The 21321-nt window shown below is 54.9% G+C and overlaps 1 protein-coding gene across 5 annotated transcripts in view; it reads right to left on the bottom strand.

The window, feature by feature from the left end:
- The window catches only part of EEFSEC (eukaryotic elongation factor, selenocysteine-tRNA specific), a gene marked incomplete at its 5' end in the record, with an annotated part of 151017 nt that overhangs the window by 64951 nt on the left and 64745 nt on the right, over positions 1-21321 (bottom strand). For 3 of the 5 annotated variants that reach the window (XM_079712126.1, XM_079712125.1, XM_079712128.1), the window contains 2 exons: positions 13851-14015; positions 16083-16179. In XM_079712126.1, the coding sequence (XP_079568252.1) occupies positions 13851-14015; positions 16083-16179 (262 nt within the window). The remainder of the gene's footprint in view (positions 1-13850; positions 14016-16082; positions 16180-21321) is intronic. The other 2 variants (XM_079712127.1, XM_079712129.1) reach the window with 1 other exon arrangement.

The following is a 21321-nucleotide window of genomic DNA, read 5'->3' as shown; positions in this document are numbered from 1 at the left end:
TCCAGTACAAGTAGCTGAACAAATAAGGAGGTGGACGGAGGGAGGACGGTGGATGGCAGGAGCCGGGCTGGTCACTGTGGGAGTGGAGCTGCGGACAAGCCCGGCAGGAGGCTCCACTGAAGTCACACATCGGTCTGGATGCACGCGAGGCCCGGCGGAGACACAGACGGATGGATACGTGTGTGTCTGTCATTACAGATACGTGCGCTCACTTATACCTCCCAGCTCTGTCTGCTGAGAGGCCCAGAAGCAGGGACACCCCAGCTCCAGACCCTGGCTTCGGGACCACTCACTCTCCAAGGAAGGGACAAGGCTCCCTGGAGAAATGGCAGATTCCGGGGCTGGGGCAGGGATGACACCAGATGGGCCTGGAGCAGCATGGGGCCCCAGAAGCAAAGCAAGTGCTCAGAAGGCGAAAGGAGGGGGCCACGTCCAGGGGACACAGGAGAGCCTGAAAGGGCTCCCAGGGCCAAGGCAGGGACGAGCGGAGGAGCAGGATGACGAGGCAGCGGGTTATAACCCAGCATGTAAAATGTACCCTGATTAAATAAACAGCAAGGAGAGACACCGCTCCCGTAAATAAGAATTCCAAATAATTTCCACAGACACTCCTCCCCCAGGAGGTGCAGCCTCACTCCCTCTCCCACCCCCACCTTGACCAAGCGGCTTTCAGTGGGGAGGTGGAGGCGGGAGCAGACCCCAGACAGACACCACTGTGTGTGCAAGAGCTGCAGGGAAGGGTGCAAACATGCTACGGGAATTCCAAGAAGAAAAGCACAGATGAATGAACTGTGCTGAGTCCTAACAGAACAGCACACGGCAGTTAAAACCTGGAGCTAAAACCATACCTACCAGCGAAGATAAACCTCAACACAAAATGCTGAATGAACATGAAAAGAGCAAGCCTGGAGTAGGAACACACAGGATGTTATCATTTACACGTAGCTTTAAATAAAACAATATTACACATTATTAGTGAATACAAATCTATGTGGCAGAGACATTTATATCACATTCCAGATAGAAAAAAAGGTAACTGGCAGAGCAAACTCCTGAGTTCACAGGTATTATCAAGTTCCTATTTTAAAGGTGTGTTGGCTAAGCTACTAGGAAGTACTTGGAGGCACAGGTAGTGCACTGAAGCAGGACGGAGACTTGGGGACAGCCGTGAAAGGGGCAGGAGAAGGGGCGGGGCCAGAGGAGCGGGGGTCCACGGCGAGGAGGCACCCTCCCCACCCTCCCCAGGTCTTCAGAAAGTGAGGCGTCCTCTTTAAGCTCCCCAGCTGGTGTCACACCACCCACACCTCTGGGGACCAGGCATCGAGGACAGGATGACTCCTGAGTCCTGCCCTGGACGTCAGAGCCCTGTGTCGGCTCCAAGGGCCCCCGCATCACGTGCGCCCCACCCGGTCTCCCTGCACCCTCAGCGCGACCACCCATCTCGTCACACAGGCCGGAAATCCCAGAGCCCCCGCCCCCCCACCCCTGCACCCACTGCATCACTTGCTGGGCACGGCCTGTCCTCTCTGCCAGCACCACCCTGGACCAAACCACTGCCATCCCTCGCCGGGACCCAGCCAGCTCCCCATACCCACTCCGGACCCCTCGGTCAGACGTCTACGTCTACCCAGCTGGGGTGCCTACTCCCGCCCTCCCCCTCCCTCCTCCCCTGTTTACACCCCTCAGCGCTCCCCTTGCTCTCGGGGTAAAGGCAAATGGTGGGAGGGTTCTGCCCTCATCAGGCAACCCTAGGAGTGCCCAGAAGCCCACTTGGACCCTCTGCTCACACCTGGCCTCTGCGAGGCCCCATAACTAGGGAAGGAGCCTGTGGCCTGCACACCACAGCACTCCCCCCGCTCCCCTGACAGGCTACCAGCACCCCCAGGGCTGTGTGCAGGGAGCCGTTCAGAGGAGCAAACAGACCACACACTTCAACAGAGCCAACCCTATAACGTCCACTGGTTCATCAAAATGAGCTGAGTCATCACGAAAAGATGAAATTATAAGCAGTATTCTAGGAAGAATTGTGCAGTTTGACGAAAGAGGGGAGTGTAAAATACATGTTAGAACGATTCCCAAACTCAGGCATGATTACTTTTGAACTTTGCAGTCAGCTTCGTGACTATACGATCTCCCTTTACTGAAAAGGAATGACGTCCAGCTTGCGGGGCGGTGGGGATGGAGGGTACCCGGCTGCACACGACACACAGCCTCACTGCGTCGCGCTGCCCCCGCATGTCTGTGCTCACTCAAGCTCTCTGGGGGGCTGACAAAGGGTCACAGGGCTTCTCTCCAGTGGGTGGGACTGGAGGTCACTCTTGCATCCTTTTCAGTAGTGTCGCATTTTTAATGGCAAGCACTTATTATTATTTTTTTAATCTGAAGAAAATGTTATTATAATAAAATGAGCCTCCTCGCTCCCATTTGGGGAGGAACAAAGCTTTCTCCAAACCCTCAATGTGGACCTTCATTGGTTTAAGGCTGGAAATGGAAGCGGGGTTCCTGCAGGCCAGGAGTGGTGGCAGCATCACACAGATGTCACGACTGGGATACCCAGCTCAGCCAAAGGGAGACCGCACGTGTGCCCCGGGCCCAACTTGCCCCGCTGGCCCAGCCACTGACGGCGGCCCCTGGGTCTGGGGACCTTGTGCACCGCGGCCGGGAAGGAGGCTCCCAGGAGGATAGAGTCTGCCTGAGGCCAAGCCACATGGAGCAGAGTGAAGTCGAGAGACTTGGTCCTGACAGCCTGCAGGCCCTGACTCAGCCGTGCTCAGAGCAGAAGCAGGCTGTCATGAAGCAGACGCAGTCCCTTGTCAGGTGTGCTCACCTGCGTGGGTCCCTGTCACAGGTCATCAAACTCCAGCAAGCTAACACACACACCCGCTCTGGGCACAGTGCACCCTCGCAGTACTGGTCCAGCTGCCGGCCTGGAGCAGGAAAGACAGTAACCCTAACCACGTCCCTCTGCGTACGATGGGACCAGGCGGCAAGGATTGAGGGGGAGCTCCAGAAAGGCCTGTCTGAGCAGCCCTGCATACACACAACAGGTCCCGATGGAGAGAGATGCATCTTCAGAAGAAATTCACTGCAGGCCCTCTGGCAGGGAGCACCCAAAGGCGCCCGCAGGAGAAAGCCAGTCACCTAAACTGGAGCCCCACACCCGTTCCCTCGCCCCTGCTGACTGCACGCAGCCCTGCGTGCTTCCCAAGGATACAGCCACAGCCCGCGCGATGCTCCCCGCAGGCCTGGGGGTGGGGCGAGCCTTGGACTGGAGCAGGCAGGTCACTCGGGCCCGCCGGTCCCAAAGCTCCATCACCCACCTGGTTGAGACTCCCAAGAGGTCACAGCCCCCAGCTTCTCCCCACCTGAAATCCCGCCATCGCTATCACCTGGACGATGAAGATCTTCAGGCTGCCACCCCCAGACCCCACTCGTAAGCCGTGTATGTTCTAGGGCCCTGGACGGCTGTGCACAGAGCCTGTGTGCGCGCATGTGCGTGTGTGTGCATGTGCGCGGGCCGAGAGCAGCTCAGGCGCGTGTCAACATGTGGGTCTGCTTTCAATCGTGCTGGAACAACTCTACCTGATAAACAAAAACAGATCCAAAATAACCTTTGGCAAGCAGCATGTTTTTAAAAGAAAGAGAAGGTCCGAAGGATCTGGCAACAGCAATGCTTAAGCAAACAAACTTGGCCAAGCCAAGCATCCACGGTGCACATCAAAAAGCCCCTCGCAGGCTCCCCGTGACCTGAGGCCGCAGCCAGGAAGGGGGCTGGAGCTGAGGCGCCCCTGGCCCGAAGCGGACAGGCCACACACTTCCGGCCGCTGGTCGCTACATCTCATCCAGGTCACAGGAGCACGAGCGGGGAGCAGGAGGCCAGCAGAAGAGTCCCTTCCAGTGGGCCCTGCCGGGCGGGGGACAGCGAGGGTCAGCGGGCAGCGTGGGGAGCTGTGGGAGGGCCTCAGGGTCCCCACTCAGGGAGGTGGCCAAGTTCACAAGGTTCTAAACCTCCACAGGGGCCAGTCTGGCACGGTCTCCCCGCCATCACAGCTCACGTGTGTCTGCCAGGCGCCTTTCCGGGGACATGGCTCTTACCAGAGCCGGGCTGCAGTCGCCCCGGGGACCAGGCCGCATCGCCCAAACCCCTCCTCTCTCAAGGCCCAGGTTAAGCTAAAACTGAGGAGGACACCGGAGGTCTGCAGAGCCTGAGGCCAGCACGCTGGCAGGGGCAGGGTCACTCCCGAGCACCCCACAGCAGCCTAGAAAAGTGGGCACATAACGTGGAGGCTCGAATCAGGGACGGTGGACCCGGGACAGGCCACGGGAGAGGCACGCGGGTCTACACCCGAAACACGGGAGCCTGGGGGACGACTCAGCTCCTCTGGGCCCTGGTTTCTCCTCGTGTCCCCGGGGCGTCGTGGACGGGGGGGGGCGAGAACCATGGTGGCTCTGGCGGGGGTCAGGCTCTCGATAAGCAGAGGCACGCGCTCAGCAGGGCGCGAGGGCAAGCAGAGCGGCGCCCGGCCTTCCCGGGGTTAAAACGGGAAAGACGGCTGCTCCTGCTAAAGGGACAAGAGTATCACCAGGCCACCCCACAGGGCAGGAGGCAATGTCCGCAAACAAGGGCTTTTGTGAAGCTCTGGGGGGAGAGACACGAGGGAGACGGGAGAGGAAAGGCTGGGAGCCTGGGAGGGGTGAGGGAGAACAGCTTGGGAGGGCGAGTGGGCAGTGGCCCGGGCACCGCAGCCAGAGGGCAGGCCGGGAATCCACGCAGGGGGCCAGGTGACTGCAGGCCACACTGCAGGGCCGGGAACGGAGGCCCCTCAGGCTTCCTGAGAGGAGGTGGCCCCCAGCACAGCCCGCCGCCGGGGAGAGTGGCCGTCCCGGGCGAGGCAGGTGAGGCCACAGGGAGGTGAGAGAGGAGGGGGAAGGGCAGAACAGAAGCTGCTCTTCCTCTAATTCTTTCTGTGTTTTCTTCCCTAAAAGCCACACAAGAAACAGATGAATCCAAGCTCGTTGTAAAAGATCTGAACACCAATTACATGGACTGAAACATGAAAGCTCTCTCTCAGCCCTGAATTCCGCCTTCCCTCCCTCCCCCAAGATGGAACTACTATTCACAGTTCGCTGTGTCTCCTTTCAGATCTCTTTTGACGCATTTATACACAAACATATGCACACATGCACGGCTTTCCTGAACGGGTGGGACCAAGCTGTACACGTGCGGAGACGGGCTTGTGCGTCCCCTTTATCCACAGACACTCACTGAGGGCCCGGAGCAGGCTCGTGGGCCTGGCGGTTCCAGCGTGCTCTCCCCACCCACATTTACGTCACCCTGTCGGGGCCGCAATGAGCCTGTCAGTCCACTCACAGCGCGGAAAACCCGCGCGCTCCTTGGCTGCTGGGCTCGGAGAGGGCAGGGAAAACAGACATGGGGCCGGTCCCCCCAGGAAGCAAGGCAGGCGCAGGCTCCACAGCCCCCAAGGCAACCAGAGACACTGATCAGGCCGAGGGTCCCGGGGTCCCACCCCAGCTCACCTCCCACCAGCCACATAACCCCGGGCAAGCCACCCCTCCCCTGGGACCCTGCAGCCACCTCTTTCCTGAGAAAATGTCGCCCACGCTCTCGGCCCCGGTCAGTGTCCGGGGAAGGGCCCCTGAAGGGTGCAGGTCGGCAGCCGAGTGACCGGAGACCCCGGTCCCCACGGCTGCGGAGGGCGAGCTCCTGTCACGTGCAGCTGCTGACCGTCTCAGGACGCGCCTGGGACCGAGTCAGGGGCCGACATCAGCGCGCTGAGGGCCGAGGCCTGCGGGCGGCCAGCACCCGAAGGGTTAACGGCCTGCTGCCGGGCCTTCCTGCCGCCAGGACTGCATTAGGGGCGGGAGATGGGCTGCGTCTGGATCGCATTAGGAGCTCTGTTGGCAGCGTTCCCTCTGGCGGGCTGCCTCCCCTCCTGCCCCGACCACTCTCCCCACAGCTCAAAGAAAATACCAGGATCCACATATAACCCCGCGCACTCCCCTCCTGTCTCTTACCCCCGTCTTGAATGAAACAAGCTCTTAAACTCCTGACCTTCCGCCCAGTCACCCCGTTCGTTTCTGGCGCGGCAGCGTCGTGGAGCCTGGGGAACGGCTGCCCTCCCCGCGGACGCACGCTGCGCAGTCGGGCACGGGCTCCGGCAGGCCGGGGCAGCTCCTCCCGAGGCTGGCCCGGGGCGTCTGTCATCCGAAAGAGCGCAAACACCCCCAGAAAGACCCTCCCTGTATCCTGAAATGCCAACACCAGGGCCACTCAGACCCTCACCGTGCACAACTGGGAAGGCTCCCAAGCCAAGAACAGGAGGAGGGTTGGCAGCCTTTAAAGCACCAGAAATAAAGCCTTAGGAGAAACAGCTGAAGCTCGCTTTTTAACTTTTCTCATCTTTCCCCGCCAGAGGCCCCGAGGCAGCGGCTGGATTCGCCAACAGCGCACAAATTCATGTCTTCCCTGGCGTCTGAGCTTCAGCCCCATACACCTCCCCTGCAACTGGATGCCCCCAAATACCTCCATCTTGCTAAAACCCAACCCACGCTCCCCTCTGCCTCCGCCCTCAGCCCCAGACCGCTCCCGGCTCCCCCGCAGCAACGGCTCCACCACCCCACCTGCTACTCAAGCCAGAGACCTGGGGGCTGTCTCGGACGTGGCCCCCCCCGCACCTGGCCCAAACCCACTGCCTCACCAGCCTTGTCCATGCCACCTCCTAAACAGCCGTAAGCCCCACGGCACTGCCGCCAGCTTGATCCACGTCCCCTCCATCTGCCTGGACTACACAACAGCCTCCTAATGGTCCCCAGAAAGGCACTCTGGCCCCCTTGCATCCATTCCCCATATGGTTGGCCTCTCCAGCACACCGGGAAATGCATATGCACGCACACAACCACGCTCCCTTCTCCACCCTTCAAAACCACCTGCATGTCTCAGTAGCTGTTGGACGGAGACCTCTGGACCCCTGTGCTCCGCTCCCGCCTCCAGCCCCACAGCCCCTCTTCCTCGGTGACTGTTCTCTGAGCACCAGCCACAGTGACCTTCTCGCAGGCCGTCAAGTCACTAGGCTGCCTCCCCGCCGGGCCGCTGCACGGTTCCCGCTGCCAGAGCACCCCCTCCACTCCCAGCCCCACTCCTCTCCTTCACACCAGGGACCTGCCACCTGCTCTCAGAGGACGCTGCCCTGTCGCGAAGAGGCCCTGCCTCGGGCTGCAATTCCACCTGAGCACGCTGTGCAGGGCGAGGAAAGGGGCCTGCGGGCAGGCAGATGCAATTACCCAGCGGGACCTGTCCTAATCCACACACCCCTGTGTGTGTCCTCACAAACACTGGTCACCAACAGCAAGCCAAGGACGCGGCTGGCGGTCGGACGGAAGCCAGCTCAGTCCCATAAGGCTGGCTCAGACTCTGGACTTCCCTTGCCCAGAATCATCTCATTTAAATACTTTTGAAAAGACCGAAAAAAAAAAAGAACTTCTAGTGGCCGGCATTTATTTGTAAACAAGAACATGTTATAATAAAGCATTTTAACAAAACTTCAAACGAAAGCAGGCAAGTGCCTTTACTTTAAAAAGACGTCTCACTTGCCCTTTCCCCATGATTATTACGAGTTGAAGCCTGTGAATAATTAAAGCAATGTTTATGGTATTTTTATTACTGTTTTATTCTTAAAAGAAAGAATGATAAATATTCAGTTTAAGTGGTACACTTGCTCTCTGTGTACTCAGGAAACACTCAACTTTCCTTTAACGAGAAAAATAAAACCAAGGTCACAGCAGCGCCCGCGACAACGGCAGGGCAGTAGGGACCACAGCCGCTCACCACAGGCCGCAGGTGGCCCTCCTCTCCCCGCGGTGCCAGTCAGAGGGGCTGGCGGGGCTGGGAGAGGTGGCCTGGCCAGCCTGGCGCTGCTTCCTTCCTGATGAATCTTCTGTAACAGGAAATGGCTAAGGATGAAGATGGGCCCACTACACTTCTGGACACAAAGCACTGAAGCAGAGGGCTCAGTCCTGAGAGAAAGGTGGCTCGAGAAGCCAGCTCTGTGGCCCTGGGCACCTGACTTACAGTCATTCTCCGAAAAATAAGCCAGCACTGGGCCTCCTGGCTGCTGAGGCACCGAGACACAAGCCTCGAGGAGGAGTGGCCACCGCCCGCTCCACTCCTGCTTCTGGGCCCACGGGGAGCATCTTCTACAAACACAGCCCTCTAAGGTCATCAACTGCATACTTTGAATCAAAATCCTACTCAGAAACAAACTGCTTATTTGCTTATTGGCTTTTTCCTACTGTTTTGTTCACTAAATAATTTCTGGGGCCTCGTCTGGGCCAAGCTCCGGGTCGGGTGCTGAGAGCACAGAGCCGGACGGGCGCAGCCTCTGTCCTCAAGGAGATTCTGCAGTGCGACGTGTGGCAGAGACACACATGGGGGCGAGCGGCCAGGCACCCGGTGGGGGGCCGCGGGAGCTGCAAGGAGAGACCCCTTCCGGGCGGGGAGCCGGCCCACGAAGGCTGCAGGTGAGGCACCAGGGCAAGAGGCAGAGGTCGCTGGAGCTGGGGCAGGAGGGGCTGGGCCGCGGGCCTGTGGGGGCAGGAGAACAGACTGCTAGCGAGTCCCAGCCTCACCTCAGCCCTGTAAAACAGCTTCCAAGAGCGGAGGCAAAGGTAAGAGGAACGACGCCAAAGACTGTTTCGCATTTTCTTTTTCCTTTCTGGGGGTTTTTCGTAAAGAGGTAAGTAAACCTGAATGTGGACTCGATTTGGAGGCATATGCTATCAAATTCTGAACTTTCTCTAAAACTTTTATCAACTAAATAGGTATCCACACCCCCCTGATGATGCCCCCTCACTATCAAGAAGCGACGCGGGTTCCACTGCAGTAACCCATTTAGTAGCCCTGCAAAGACCTGCTTCCTCACAACCAGGCAGGGACCCCACCACTTACTGCTTGTGGAACCCACAACAGGAGTTCCATGTGACAGCAATACTGAATGACAAAGTGTCCTCCCGGGTGCTGGGCACTCTACGGCCATCACCCCTAGTGGGCAGTGCCGCACACCGCCCTCTGCCAGAGGCGGGGACAGAGGGGGCTCTCGGGGTCTGAGCCGTGATGGCCGGTGAAGCGCAGGAGAGGAGAGCCTGCCTGTGGCTGGTCCCGGGTCCCTGACTCTCCTTCTGAACCATGTGCGTCTCCGACAGTTCCTGACATTACACCCCTGATAGCCAATCACTGCCGGAAACATCACTAGCCTAGAATCCCAAGATCAGATCTTACCGACGGGTTCCCCCTGCTGAGGATGCAAAGAGCCAAAGAGCCTGAGGAGAAGGCTGGCGAGTCGCAGGATGTCTGGCTTTAAAGCAGTCTGGGTCTAAGTGGGGTTTGGTTTTTCTCCTTCACTCCCTGGGCCCCAACATTCCCCCCCTCAGCTAATGGGCCCCAGCTGGACGGACGTGGCGGCAGAGACAGGGCCAGGGTCTGACAGGCTCCAGCGGGCGGCCTGGCCGGGAGGGGACACAACTGTTTATGGAGGGGCCGCGCTGCACCCCTGGGGGAGTTCAAGCGGTCAGATGCGCCCAAGTAGATTAGTGAAACCTGCCTGGGATATCACTGGCCTGGGGGGAGAGCTGTCCAGTTCGTAGCCTGCCCTGCAGTGCCCCAGTGTCCGACAGGCCCTGGGCACGTGACAGTGAGTGGAGAGCCCGGGTTGACTCTGTGGGGGCTCCCGGGGCAGTGGGCATGATGCCCAGAGCCGGTCTTTGGTGTTGGTCAAATGGCTTCAAATGCGGGCTCCACTGTCTAGGTCTTCTCCCCGGTCAGATGGGGTCATGGGGAAGAAAGGAAGAGCAGAGCTGGCCGTCAGCAAGCGATGGACCCACCCGCAAAGCGCTGAAGGCCAACGTCACCCGCACGACAACCCCAGAGGGTGAGCCGGGGCTGCGATTCCTCACAAGAAAGTCAGAGCTCAGAGGCGTTAAGGGACCTGCCCAAGATTACAGGTAACTGGAAGCTCTTCCTGACTTCAGTCCTTTCTTCCAAAATCTCTATTCGTTTCCTGGGGCCACCACAACACGTCACCACAAACTTGACAGCTTCAAACAACAGAAGTGTAACCTCTAGCAGTTCTGGAGGCCACAAGTCCAAAGCCAATGTGTCAGCTGGGTCGGCCCCCTCTAGAGCCTCTAAAAGAACCCCTTCCATCCCCTCTCCTGGCTTCAGGCCATGCGGGCAACCATGGGCATTGCTTAGTTCCAGGCTGCAGAACCCTAGTCCCAGCCTCTAGCTTCATATGCCCTCCTCCCCAAGAGTCCCTGTGTCACTGGACTTGTCACTGGATAAAGAGCCCACCCTGCTCAGGATGGTCTCTTCTAGAGATCCTTATCTTAATTACATCTGCAAAGACTCTCATTCCAAATAAGGTCATACATATTCTGAGGTTCTGGGTGGACACATCTTTTGTGGGGCACAATTCAACCCACTACAGTCCACCCTCTGGTCCCCCAAACGTCACATCCATCTCATGTGCAAAATACTTTCACCCCATCCCAATATCCCAGATTCTCACCCCATTACAGCATTAACTCTAATTAGGTCCAAAATCTCATCTAAATGTCATCAGCTCAAAAGTATCATCAGCTAAGTCACCTAACTAGGCATGAGTCATCTGGAATGATCTATCCTGGGGCAAGACGCCTCTCTATCTGTGGACCTGTAATACTGGAAAACAAGTTATCCGTTTTTAAAATACAGGGATAGGGAGAAAATGGAAGGAACTCAGAGGTCACTGGTCCCAAGCAAGTTTGAAACCCAGCAAAACAAATTCTATTAGGTGTCCAGGCCTGCGAATGACCCTCTGTGGCTTGATCCTTTGCCCTCCGGGCCCATGGAAGCTCCATTGGCCCTGGCCTCTGGGCTCGCCTCTCTGGCCTCTGCCTCTGTGTCCAGAGCTCTGCCCTTGGAGTCATTCCTCCTTTATCTTGAAGGATAACCCATGCTGTGGCTGAGTCCTTCTACCTGCTACTTCCTGCATGTACAATCCGGGAAGTCCAATTGCTTTTTGTTGTTGTTTTTTTTAATTTTGTCGGGTCTCTGTCCCTTTACATCCTGGTTGGCAGTGTTTCTGATGATATAACAGCCTCAAAAACCTGTGGGTCTCTCATGTATGTGAAGAGGGGATCTATGCCATTCACCAAGAGGGTTCTCCACAGATCCTTCCTGGAGAAGCCCGGCTCTGTCCTGGCGTCTGCTAGATATTTGATTGCACCCGTGAGACACACACCCAAACTCTTCAGCAAAGGCTGTCCAGCCTCGCCCGTGGCCTTTCTCCAGGGCACACGCTCTCAGAAGTGAATCTCCTGCTTTCAGCATCCTTTGGGATCTGCACAAGCCAAGAATTTCCCACGCCCTCAGGGGCTGGTTCCCCTTGCTAATCACAGCTCCTTCCTCAATTCACGCCTTCTCTCTCCATTTTACTGTAAGCAGCAAAGGAGAAACCAGGCTGCATCTTCCACACTTTGCTTAGAAAACCCTTCAGCCCAAATCCAAGTTCATTGCTACAAGTTCTGCTTCCCCCGACTAGTAAATTAGAGGCTTGCACAGCAATAGATACCAAGAGGGCTGGAAAGTAGGCTGGGGGAAAACAGGCGCCCAAAAGCAAGAGAATAAACTTTGTCTTTGCCAAGCAACCTCCACGTGCCCAAGTACCACAGCTCAGTACCTGGGACTCTGAGAGGCAAGTTCATCTTTATAAGGATAAAAACAGTAGCCAAAGATCTCAGAAGCCCCCACTCGCACCCCTGAGAGCTTAAGGTGGCCACTGGCCCTGCCTTCGCCTCCTCCACGCCCTGGGCCCCAGCGCTGCGGCCACTGACTGGGCCGGTCATCAGACGCGTCTCCTTCCCTCCAGAGCCTCAGGCACCCAAGTCTGCGTCTGCTTCTCACAGAGCCCTCTTCTGCCCCACACCCCCTCCCAGCTGCTGGCCCAGGGCAGAGGGGGAACGGGGCCAGGGGGCCCCGAGGGGTCTGCCGCAGGGGGCACAGGGAACGGAAGGGGATTTAGCGTTGTATTCATTTCCTGTCCCAGCTGGGAATTAAAACACAGTCACTCGTATGAGCTTAGTTTTGTTAAATGTAAGTCTAGTTTGTTTTCATAATTTTGTGCTTTGTTTTTTAAGATTTGCACTTTCAGTACTCGGTGCAACATGGATTTGATCTGAGTAGTCTTTCTATCCGGGACTGACGGCCTTCACAGGAGGCTCCACGGCAGCCAGGGGAGGAGGGGACCATGCCTCACAGTGTCAGGGGACCCTGGCCCTCCAACTCCTGCTGCCGCCCCAGGGAGCCCTCAGGTTGGCCCACCCTGGTCACGAGACTCTTCCCTACGACCCCCGGCTCTGCAGGAGGAACGGGTGGAGGGGAGAGATCTCAAGCTGACGTTTCCTCACCTGCGGAAGCACCGGTCATTGCTCTCACTCCCGAGACGCCCCTCTCCTGCCTCAGGCTGCCCTGGCCCGGAAGCGGCCAACGCCAGGCCCAGCGTCAGCAGTGCTCCGGCCTTCCCCTCGCTCAGGGCAGACCCTGCAGACGTGGACCTCCCCCCAGGGGGATGGTGAATGTCATGTGTCCACTTGGCTGGGCCACACGGCCCAGATATTTGCTTAAGCATTATTCTGATTTCTGTGAAGGTGTTTTCTGGATGAGATTAACATTTAGATGAGTAGACTTGGAGTACAGCAGACGACACTCCATAATGATGGTGGACAAGGCCTGAACAGGACAAGACTGTCCTCCCGGGAAGAAGAGGAAATTCTGCAGCCAACAGCCTTCAGCCTTCAGATTTGAACTGCGACTCTGCCCTGGGTCTCCAGCCCGCTGGCCTCACAATCATACCAGCCAGTTCCTTAAAATCTCTCTCTTTGTACACACACACACACACACACACCCTGTTGGTTCTGTTTCTCTGGAGGTCGGTGACTAATACAACCAGTGAGCCAGACAACCGCACAGCCCGTCTCCACACAGGCCCCCGGACTCCAGTCCGGGGCTGTGAGCACCTCCAGTGGCCGGCACCGTCCCTGGCCTCGGACACAGGCCGAGAGCAAGCCTCCACTCCCCTGCACTGTAGCCTCCTCTGAGGACCAGAGACCTTCCCTGGACGCCAGAATTCCTGGGAGCTTTGCGAGTTCTAACCAGCCCTTGTTCCCCACCCTGGATTTCCCACGGAGAAGGGCGCTTAGGGAGCTCTAAGTTCTTCTTTTCCAGTAAACAAAAACCTTAAGCAAAGCCCACCGGAGGGAAGTATCAAGGCCACTGGACACCTTTTAAATCAGAGCCAGGCCAGCAGTTACCAGGAGTCGGGGGTGACGGGGAGACCCCAGCTGCCAGCCTTCTCACAGGTCTTCCACAGATGACGTGGCAGCTGCCAGTGTCACTAGGAATGTGACACTCATCTGGGTGGTGTCCAGACTGTACGGCTCTGAGCAACACAAGGTTCTAATTGTGTTTAATTTGCAATCCCTGTGGTGAAGCAAAGGGGACCCAGAAATGAGTCCACACGTACTTGCCACCCTGACCTGGGGGTTTGTAGAAAGGGGGAGGGCTTCCACCCAGCGCCCTCACTCATGGGCCACATGCTCCGGAGCCCACACACCCTCTGGAGGCTCCACTTCTCCATAAAGAATGCCTGCTTGAGAGTCTCCCAACGACCTGGGGCTGTTCCGAGAATCGGGGCGAGCACGGGGGCAGGACGGGAGAGCGGAGGGAGCGGGCCCCGCAGCTGGAGGGGCCCAGGGACAGAGGGAGGCGCCCAAAGGAAGGGCAAGGCGACACTGACCTTGAGGGTGGGGATCTCCACGCTGTCACCAAGGCTGACGGAGCCTGAGAGGATGGTCCCTGTCATCACGGTGCCTTGGCCTTTGATGGAGAAGCAGTGGTCCACAGACATGAGGAACGGGCCCGAGGGGTCTCTCCTTGGGATGGAAATCTGGGACGTCAGGAGCTAGAAAAGAGATGCCGGTGCCACACCCTGTCGGGAGAGGAGCTGGACGGGGCGGCGCAGAGGAGAGCAGGGGGTGTGACCAGGGCTCGGCAAGCTGGCCCCGGAGCTCAGAGCGGACCACCTCCGACTGCACTCCGAGCCTCTGCCGAGGCCCCACTCCCTCTCTCGGTGCAGAGGGAAAGGGCCCGTGGAGGACGCTCCTTCACCCCCTCCCGCTGGGACTCCCGCAGCGGCGGCCCAACGGGCTGGGTTCCAGGCCCGCACACAGCCGCGGAGGCAGCCCACCGAGGGCACCCGTGGGCACGTCGCTCCCCAGCCTCACACGCCCGCTCACACTGGGCATCGGCCACCGGCCAGCCCTGGCAGCTCGCCAGCCAGTGTGGCCTCCCCCTCCCCCTGGCGATGCTGCCTCTAGAAAGCCCTTGCGCTGGCTGTGTCGCCAGGTAACATGCAGCTGGGATCGTCTGCTTGTCCACTCCCCCGCCAGGCCATGAGCACCCCAAGCAGCTCCAGCAGCTGCATCGGGGTGCCTGAAGGGAACCTGAAGGACATGCCCAGGGCATCAGCCTCTGTCTGGCAGGGCAGGGGTGAAGGCCCCTTCCCCAAGCCCCGGCGGGGACAGCGGGACTGGCCCTCCGCGGTGGGTCTGCTTTTCCTGTTCTGCACACTCTCCCGCGTGCTTCCGCCTCAGCCAGCCCACTGCCCTTGTGCTCCGCGGTGCTGTCGGAGCTGATTACCAAGAAACAAATGGAAATCAAGACCACGTTAGTCCTCTTGCTTCTTTCTGATTTCGTTAGGGAAGAGACTGTCAAAAAAGTATTTGGTAGTGAATGTCCCAAACTCTCAGTCTCATGATAACTACTCTTGTGGAAAAAGACTAGAGTCGCAAAACAGGCTTGGCCTGAGATTTGCGCAGAGGCTTCTCAAAGGAATATATGAACAATTTCAATAGCCAGCATTTTTGTGGATTTTGCTTTAACAAAAACAACTGTCCCAGGTTCCTAGACCAGTGCTCTCTGGAGCTGATGAAAAAGTAGCAAAAGCTTCACCCAGAAAATGTTTGTTTTGCTAAGTCAGCAAGGTCAGCACCGTGTAATCACAGCAACAGCAGCCGTGCATGTGGTCACACCTGACCCCGGCTCTGCGGACCCAGGGCAGGTGGGCCCCAACACAGTCAGCCTGGATCTGAATCCCAGCTCCACCTCACGCTGACTGTGAGACAGTGGGCAAGTCACTTAGCATCTCTGAGTCTCAGGCTCTTTCTTAGCAAAATGCGGATAAATACCTTAAACCTCTCAAGTCTTGTTAACAATCATGTAATCGTGGATGTTAATAATCACGTACAAAAAGAGCTCAGGGTGGTTGGTGCCTGGTACGTGATGACCAGTCTCACCATCCAAGTAAGCTCTGATGCGGCACCATTCCAGCATGTTACACGTGGGAACACGAACTCCACACGCCAAGCGGTGGCACCATCTCCCTGACTTTATAAGTGAGGGTACCGAGACCAGAGAGAGCAGGTCAAGCGCGGAAGGTCACAGAGATGTGGCGAGGCCAGTGCTCTAATGCGCCGTCCAGGGCCAGGGTCAAGACACCTCACCCCCGCAGCCTCTGAGCTGCCCGGGGGCTCAGCAGAGGGACTCCACTCTCACCCTGCCCGCTGGGTGCCCCGGGCCCTCCCGATGGCTGGGCTCCCCCTCTGTCCGTGATCCCCAAGCCTGGCGGAAGGGACGAGGATGGAAGCCACGCTGGACCCGCCTGGGAGGGACCCACTGGAGGGGCTGGCACAACCCTAGGTGCTGGAGTGGGTGACGCAGCCCCAGAGCCCCAGCCTGGCGGGAGCTGCCTCGTGGATGAGTTTGACGGGGAAAGGAGAGAGGAGGCTCACGAGGATGTGGACAGCTCTGCAGAGCCGGGGCTGCCGACTGGAGGCCTGCAGCTCTGCCCTGACTGAACTCCGTGAGGAAGGCGAGGGAGGTGGCACCGAGGGGTCAGTGTGGAGAGTCCCCTCGCTGGGCCCCCCCTGGAGTGAGCCGGAGCCCCCGACGCGGATCAAGCTGGCGGTACCTCAATGAGCTCTGGGATGCCCTGTGGAGCTTCTGTTTCGGGGGCGTCCGGTCCCCCAGGCCTGGCCGCCACGGGTAGGATGGGTGCACCTCGGAACCTGGAACAGAAAGACAAGTCCCACCACGGTCACCGATGAGCACGACGGGAGGTCTCTGCTCTCACCCCGTCGAAGGCGCCGAGGGGGCGGCGTCGCTGTGCTCCCACCTGGCAGAGCAGGGCACGGAGGCCGGAAGGGAACGCCTCGTGTTGAACGAAAGAAGTCAGAAGGGGGCTCCTAGGTTTAGCCGCTACTCCAAACCCTCCCTGAGGAGGAGCGGTGAAGCCCAGGCCCCAGGCCCCTGAATAAAGACGCCCTTGGAGAGGACCACGGGGCACAGCCCGGCCTCCTGCAGAGACTTGGGAAGCACAGGTACTGAGAAGTCCCTGCCAGACCTGCCCGGAGGCCCCCTCCACAGCCTCCCGGCCTCCTGGAGAGCCTGCCTCTTTAAGAAAAGACTCTTACTATGAGTATACATTTACCTTTTCCACTGGAAAACAAAAAATCAAAAAACAGAAAAGAGAAAATATACAACCCACAATCCCATCACTGTGGTGTGCTTTCTTCCAACCTTGGTTTCTCCGTGCATTGCCAAGGAATTATTTTTTTCATATTTTGGTTACAATATTCATACAATTTCATATCCCTCTAGTCTATTTACCGTTATATCAGGAAGAATTTTCTATTGAAAAATAACAACAGCAATGATAATAATAAGACTCACTTGACTAAGCCAACAATACGACCTGGACGCTTTCATTGAAACCCCACAAAACCACCATGGAATTGGCACCATTTTACAGATGACAAAGTGAGGCTTAGAGAGGTGGATTAATTTGCTCCAAGTCACAGCCATCAGTCTCAGAGCCAACCTCTACCCCACCCGATTCCAGAACCAGGGCCCACAACCACCGTGTTAAACTCCTGCCTCCCCGCCCCCCGGCCACCTCTTCTTGCATTTTTAACAGCTGCATAACAGTGCAGCTCAGAATTCACATGCTTTCCCCCAATGTGTCTCATTTAGAACATCCCAAATTTTTCACTATTGTGAGAAATATGTTGGTGGATATGACTTTTTCTTTTTTTTTTTTTCTTTTCTTTTCTTGGCCTTGATTTGGGATAAATTCATGAGGTACAGGTCAAAGACTCAACAAACTGAAAAATCAGCAAAATGTGGAGTGAGGACATTCGAAAAGGGTCTTCTCCATAAGGCAATAAGAACACTGGGAAAAATGACCAGAAACAACCTTTTCAGAACTCTGCAAATTAACCAAAGGCTCGCAGCAATCTATGGAATGTTTAGTCAAGGAGAACAGCTGAATCTCAGTAAGAATAAGGGAACTTTGTGGCATTTTTACTTGCCTTATTCCTACCCACCCCTCCCCAACTCTGCAGTAGCCTTAATAACTGGAGTCTGTATTCAGAGTGGAAACAGCAGCTTGACAGCCACTGAAAGCGGCAGAATGTGTCTGAGCTCCATCAAAGCCCCTTTCCCAGAGAAATGTCATTATTTTTCCTCTCTGGCAGTTCCCTGGAAGAGCCCACCCTTAGACCGAAGCGGGGGCTCAGGCCTCGGAGTCAGTGAGCCAGGACCCGCCCTGAGCCAGGGCCCGTCCCACGCGCACGTCTCTGCCTGCGCTCCGAGCCCCAGGCCCAGGGCCACAGAAGGGGAAAAGCGTGTGCTGAGAATTCCAGCGATTAACCATAAAGCTTTCGGAAATTTAATTATTGTTTATCCAAACCCTTTTGGGCAACGTATTGTAACAAAACATAAATGCGTTTCGGGCTGGGTGTCTGGCCCTTTCCCAGGCTCCAGAGAAGCTGGCCTTGTTGGTTTCCTGAGCACGCCACACAATGGGGCATCCTGGCTGCTGGCAGCCCCCCGGGGACAAGAGGCCCCTCCTGCCTGGGTTCCAGACCTAGGCTGCTGTCTGGGCTCTAGGAGCACAGGGGGCTCCAGCCAGAGATGTCAGGAAGAGCGCTGAGCACAGGCCCACAGCCCAGGTGGGAGCTGACCCAGAGCACAGCCGAGGGCGCCTCCTGTTCCCAGCGCCCCTCCCCGCCCACCCCACCCCGCTCCCTGCGCAGCTGTGGTACCTCATGGCACGAGCCGGGCCCAGACCTGCTGACTGTGCATGCAGGCTGACCTTCATCAACATACAAAAACAACTCACATCGGTAAAAAAACAAAACAAAACAAAACAAAAAAACGCATATGAATCTGTGTGTGTTGTGTGTGTGTGTGTGTAACTCGTGTAAAAGATGTAAACAAAGAGAGTCTATGTTTTAGGTTTGGAATAGCAGAATTCAAAAGAGTGATACTAAAAAAAACCAGCGATACTTATTATGCCTTATTTTTCTCACCAGTCGAGCCAGATACAGAAGCCTGGGGTAATGGTGAGCATTGGACTGATTGCACTCAGGAAAGCCCTAGTACAGGGCCGCGCACACAATAGGTGCTCCACATGCTACAGCTGTTGTTACGAAGCCCCTACGATGTGCCAGGCCCCACATCAAATGCTCCCTCATAATAAACACTGTGAGGCTGGACTTACGAGCTCCCACTTTACAGAGGAAGAAATACCAACGCTGAGAGGTAAAGTGAGTCAGCCGTAGAGCAGGTACGGAAGGCACACCTTGTAGGAGCCTGCTGGCAGGAGCCAGGTCACATGGATTTGGCATCCCACCTGATCCCGGGGAGAAGGTAGGCACTAAGCAGATGGCCGTGGCTAAAACATAAACAAGGGAAAAGAAAGGGTTTAAAAGCAGGAGGAAACACAGAGGGAGTCTGGGAGAAAGATGCACCAAGGATGCTGTCAGACAATAACGTTTAGTGGAAAGATAAACAAAAAAGCCTGGAACACAGAACAGTGTCAATGCTGTAATAACGACTACCTCAAACTGTGTACAGGTGGGAAAGACTGACAGGGTTCCGAGGGGAAAAACACTTTAATTCGCTGCATTGGAAAGATTGTGGGTACATTTTTATCTTCTATTTTTATTTCTGTTAACATTGATAAATGCTTATGCAAGAGTAATTTTAAATGCTTTCAGAGATAAAGAAAAACAAAGAAAAACAAAGAGCTTGACTACATAAAAACTAGAAACTTCTGTATGTTAAAAAAAAAACTAAAACAGAAAGACAAACAACAAATGCAAAAGACTTATTTGTAGGAAATATGATAGACAAAGGGTTAATTATTAACAACATCCTTATTAATATTAAACACTCCTGAATATCAAAAAGAAAAGCATTAAAATCACGAGGCAAATAGACAAAACACATGGGCACAAATTAAACACACAAAAACACAACTATTTAATACACTTAAGGAAGAATGTTCAGTCTTACCAGTAATTAAAGAATCACATATTATAACAAGAGTAAAACAACATTCTATCCTAAATGTTTCGAATATGTATTTTTTAAAATATTTTTTTAAAGTCTTTATTGAATTTGTTACAATACTGCTTCTGTTTTATCTTTTGGTTTTTTGGCCGCGAGGCATGTGGGATCTTAGCTCCCCAACCAGGGATTGAACCCGCACCCCCTGCATTGGAAGGCGAAGTCCTAACCACTGGACCGCCAGGGAAGTCCCCAAATATATTTTTTTTTTTTTTTTTTTTTTTTGCGGTAGGCGGGCCTCTCACTGTTGTGGCCTCTCCCCTTGCGGAGCACAGGCTCCAGATGCGCAGGCTCAGCGCCATGGCTCACGGGCCTAGCCGCTCTGCAGCATGTGGGATCTTCCCAGACCGGGGCACGAACCCTTGTCCCCTGCATCGGCAGGCGGACTCTTAACCACTGCGCCACCAGGGAAGCCCCCCAAATATATTTTTAAATTAGATACTAGAGCTCACCGCTGGCACCTGTGTGAAATGGAAAAGAACACAGAGATGCACAAAAGGTTCTGAAGGGCTCCTTCCCTTTGACCTATGACCCCATACCTGGGGCTCTCTCAAGAGGAAAACCCGAAAATACAGACAAAGTTTAATGATGGTCAGAGATGTTCACCCAGGACTATTTATTTACAAGAAGGAAAACTTAAGCCATTTCAAAGGGTCAGGAACAGGGTGATGGTTACATGAAGAATTGCTCTATATAATGTTAAGTAATAAAAGCAGAACTCAAAAATGTAAATACTTCATGATTACAATTATATGTTTAAAGAGGGAGAATTGCATTCAGCAAAGTTGCAGGGTACAAGGTCACTTGTGTTTCTCTACACCAGTAAAAAAAAATCTGAAATGGAAATTAAGAAAGCAATTCCACTTTATAATAGCATCTAAAAGAATTAAACACTTAGGAATAAATCTAACCAAGGACATGTAAGGCTTGTACACCAAAAACTACAAAACCTGTATAAAAGAAATTTTTAAGAAATCTAAATAAATAGAAAGACATCTGTGTCAATGAATTGGAAGACTTACTCCTGTTACGGTGTTCATTCTATCTAAAACCATCTACAGATTCAAGGCAGTCCCTATTAAAATTCCAACCATCACTTTCTGCTGGAATGGAAAAGCAGATCCTCACATTCCAATAGGAGGGAACTGCAAGGAGCCCAAATGGCCAAACTAATCTTGAAAAAGAAGCAGAAAGTTGGAGGACTCAGCTTCCCAATGGAAACTTTCCTCAAAGTGACAGTAAGTGAAAGAGCGCAGTACTGGCGTAAGGACAGACAGAGACCAGTGGAACCCACATATATTTGGTCAACTGATTTTTGACAAGGACCAAAGGGAAAAGGACAGTCTTCAACAAATGGTGCTAGGAAAACTGGATATCCTCAGATGAAGGGAGGTGGGCCTTTAACATATACCATACAAAAAAAATAACCAAAAATGGATCAAAGACCTAAACTTAAGAGCTAACATAATAAAACTCTTAGGAAAAACATTGGGGAAAATCTTCATGACATTGAATTTGGCAACAATTTCATGACTATGACACCAAAAGCACAGGCAAAAAAAAAAAAAAAAAAAAAGAAAAGAAAGAAAGAAAAAAAAGAGATTGGATTTTATCAAAATTTAAAACTTTTGTGCATCAAGGAATACGGTCAAGAAAGTGAAAAGAAAACGTACAGAATGGAAGAAAACATTTGCAAATCTGACAAGGGATTAATGTCCAGAATATATAAAGAACTCCTTCAGCTCAAGAACAAAAACAACGTGACTAAAAAATGGGCAAAGGACTTGATAGCCGTT

This window comes from Hyperoodon ampullatus, assembly GCF_949752795.1.
Source record: "Hyperoodon ampullatus genome assembly, chromosome: 10".
NCBI classification, from domain to species: Eukaryota; Metazoa; Chordata; class Mammalia; order Artiodactyla; family Ziphiidae; genus Hyperoodon; species Hyperoodon ampullatus.
This window is presented reverse-complemented; position numbering and strand designations above follow the sequence as displayed.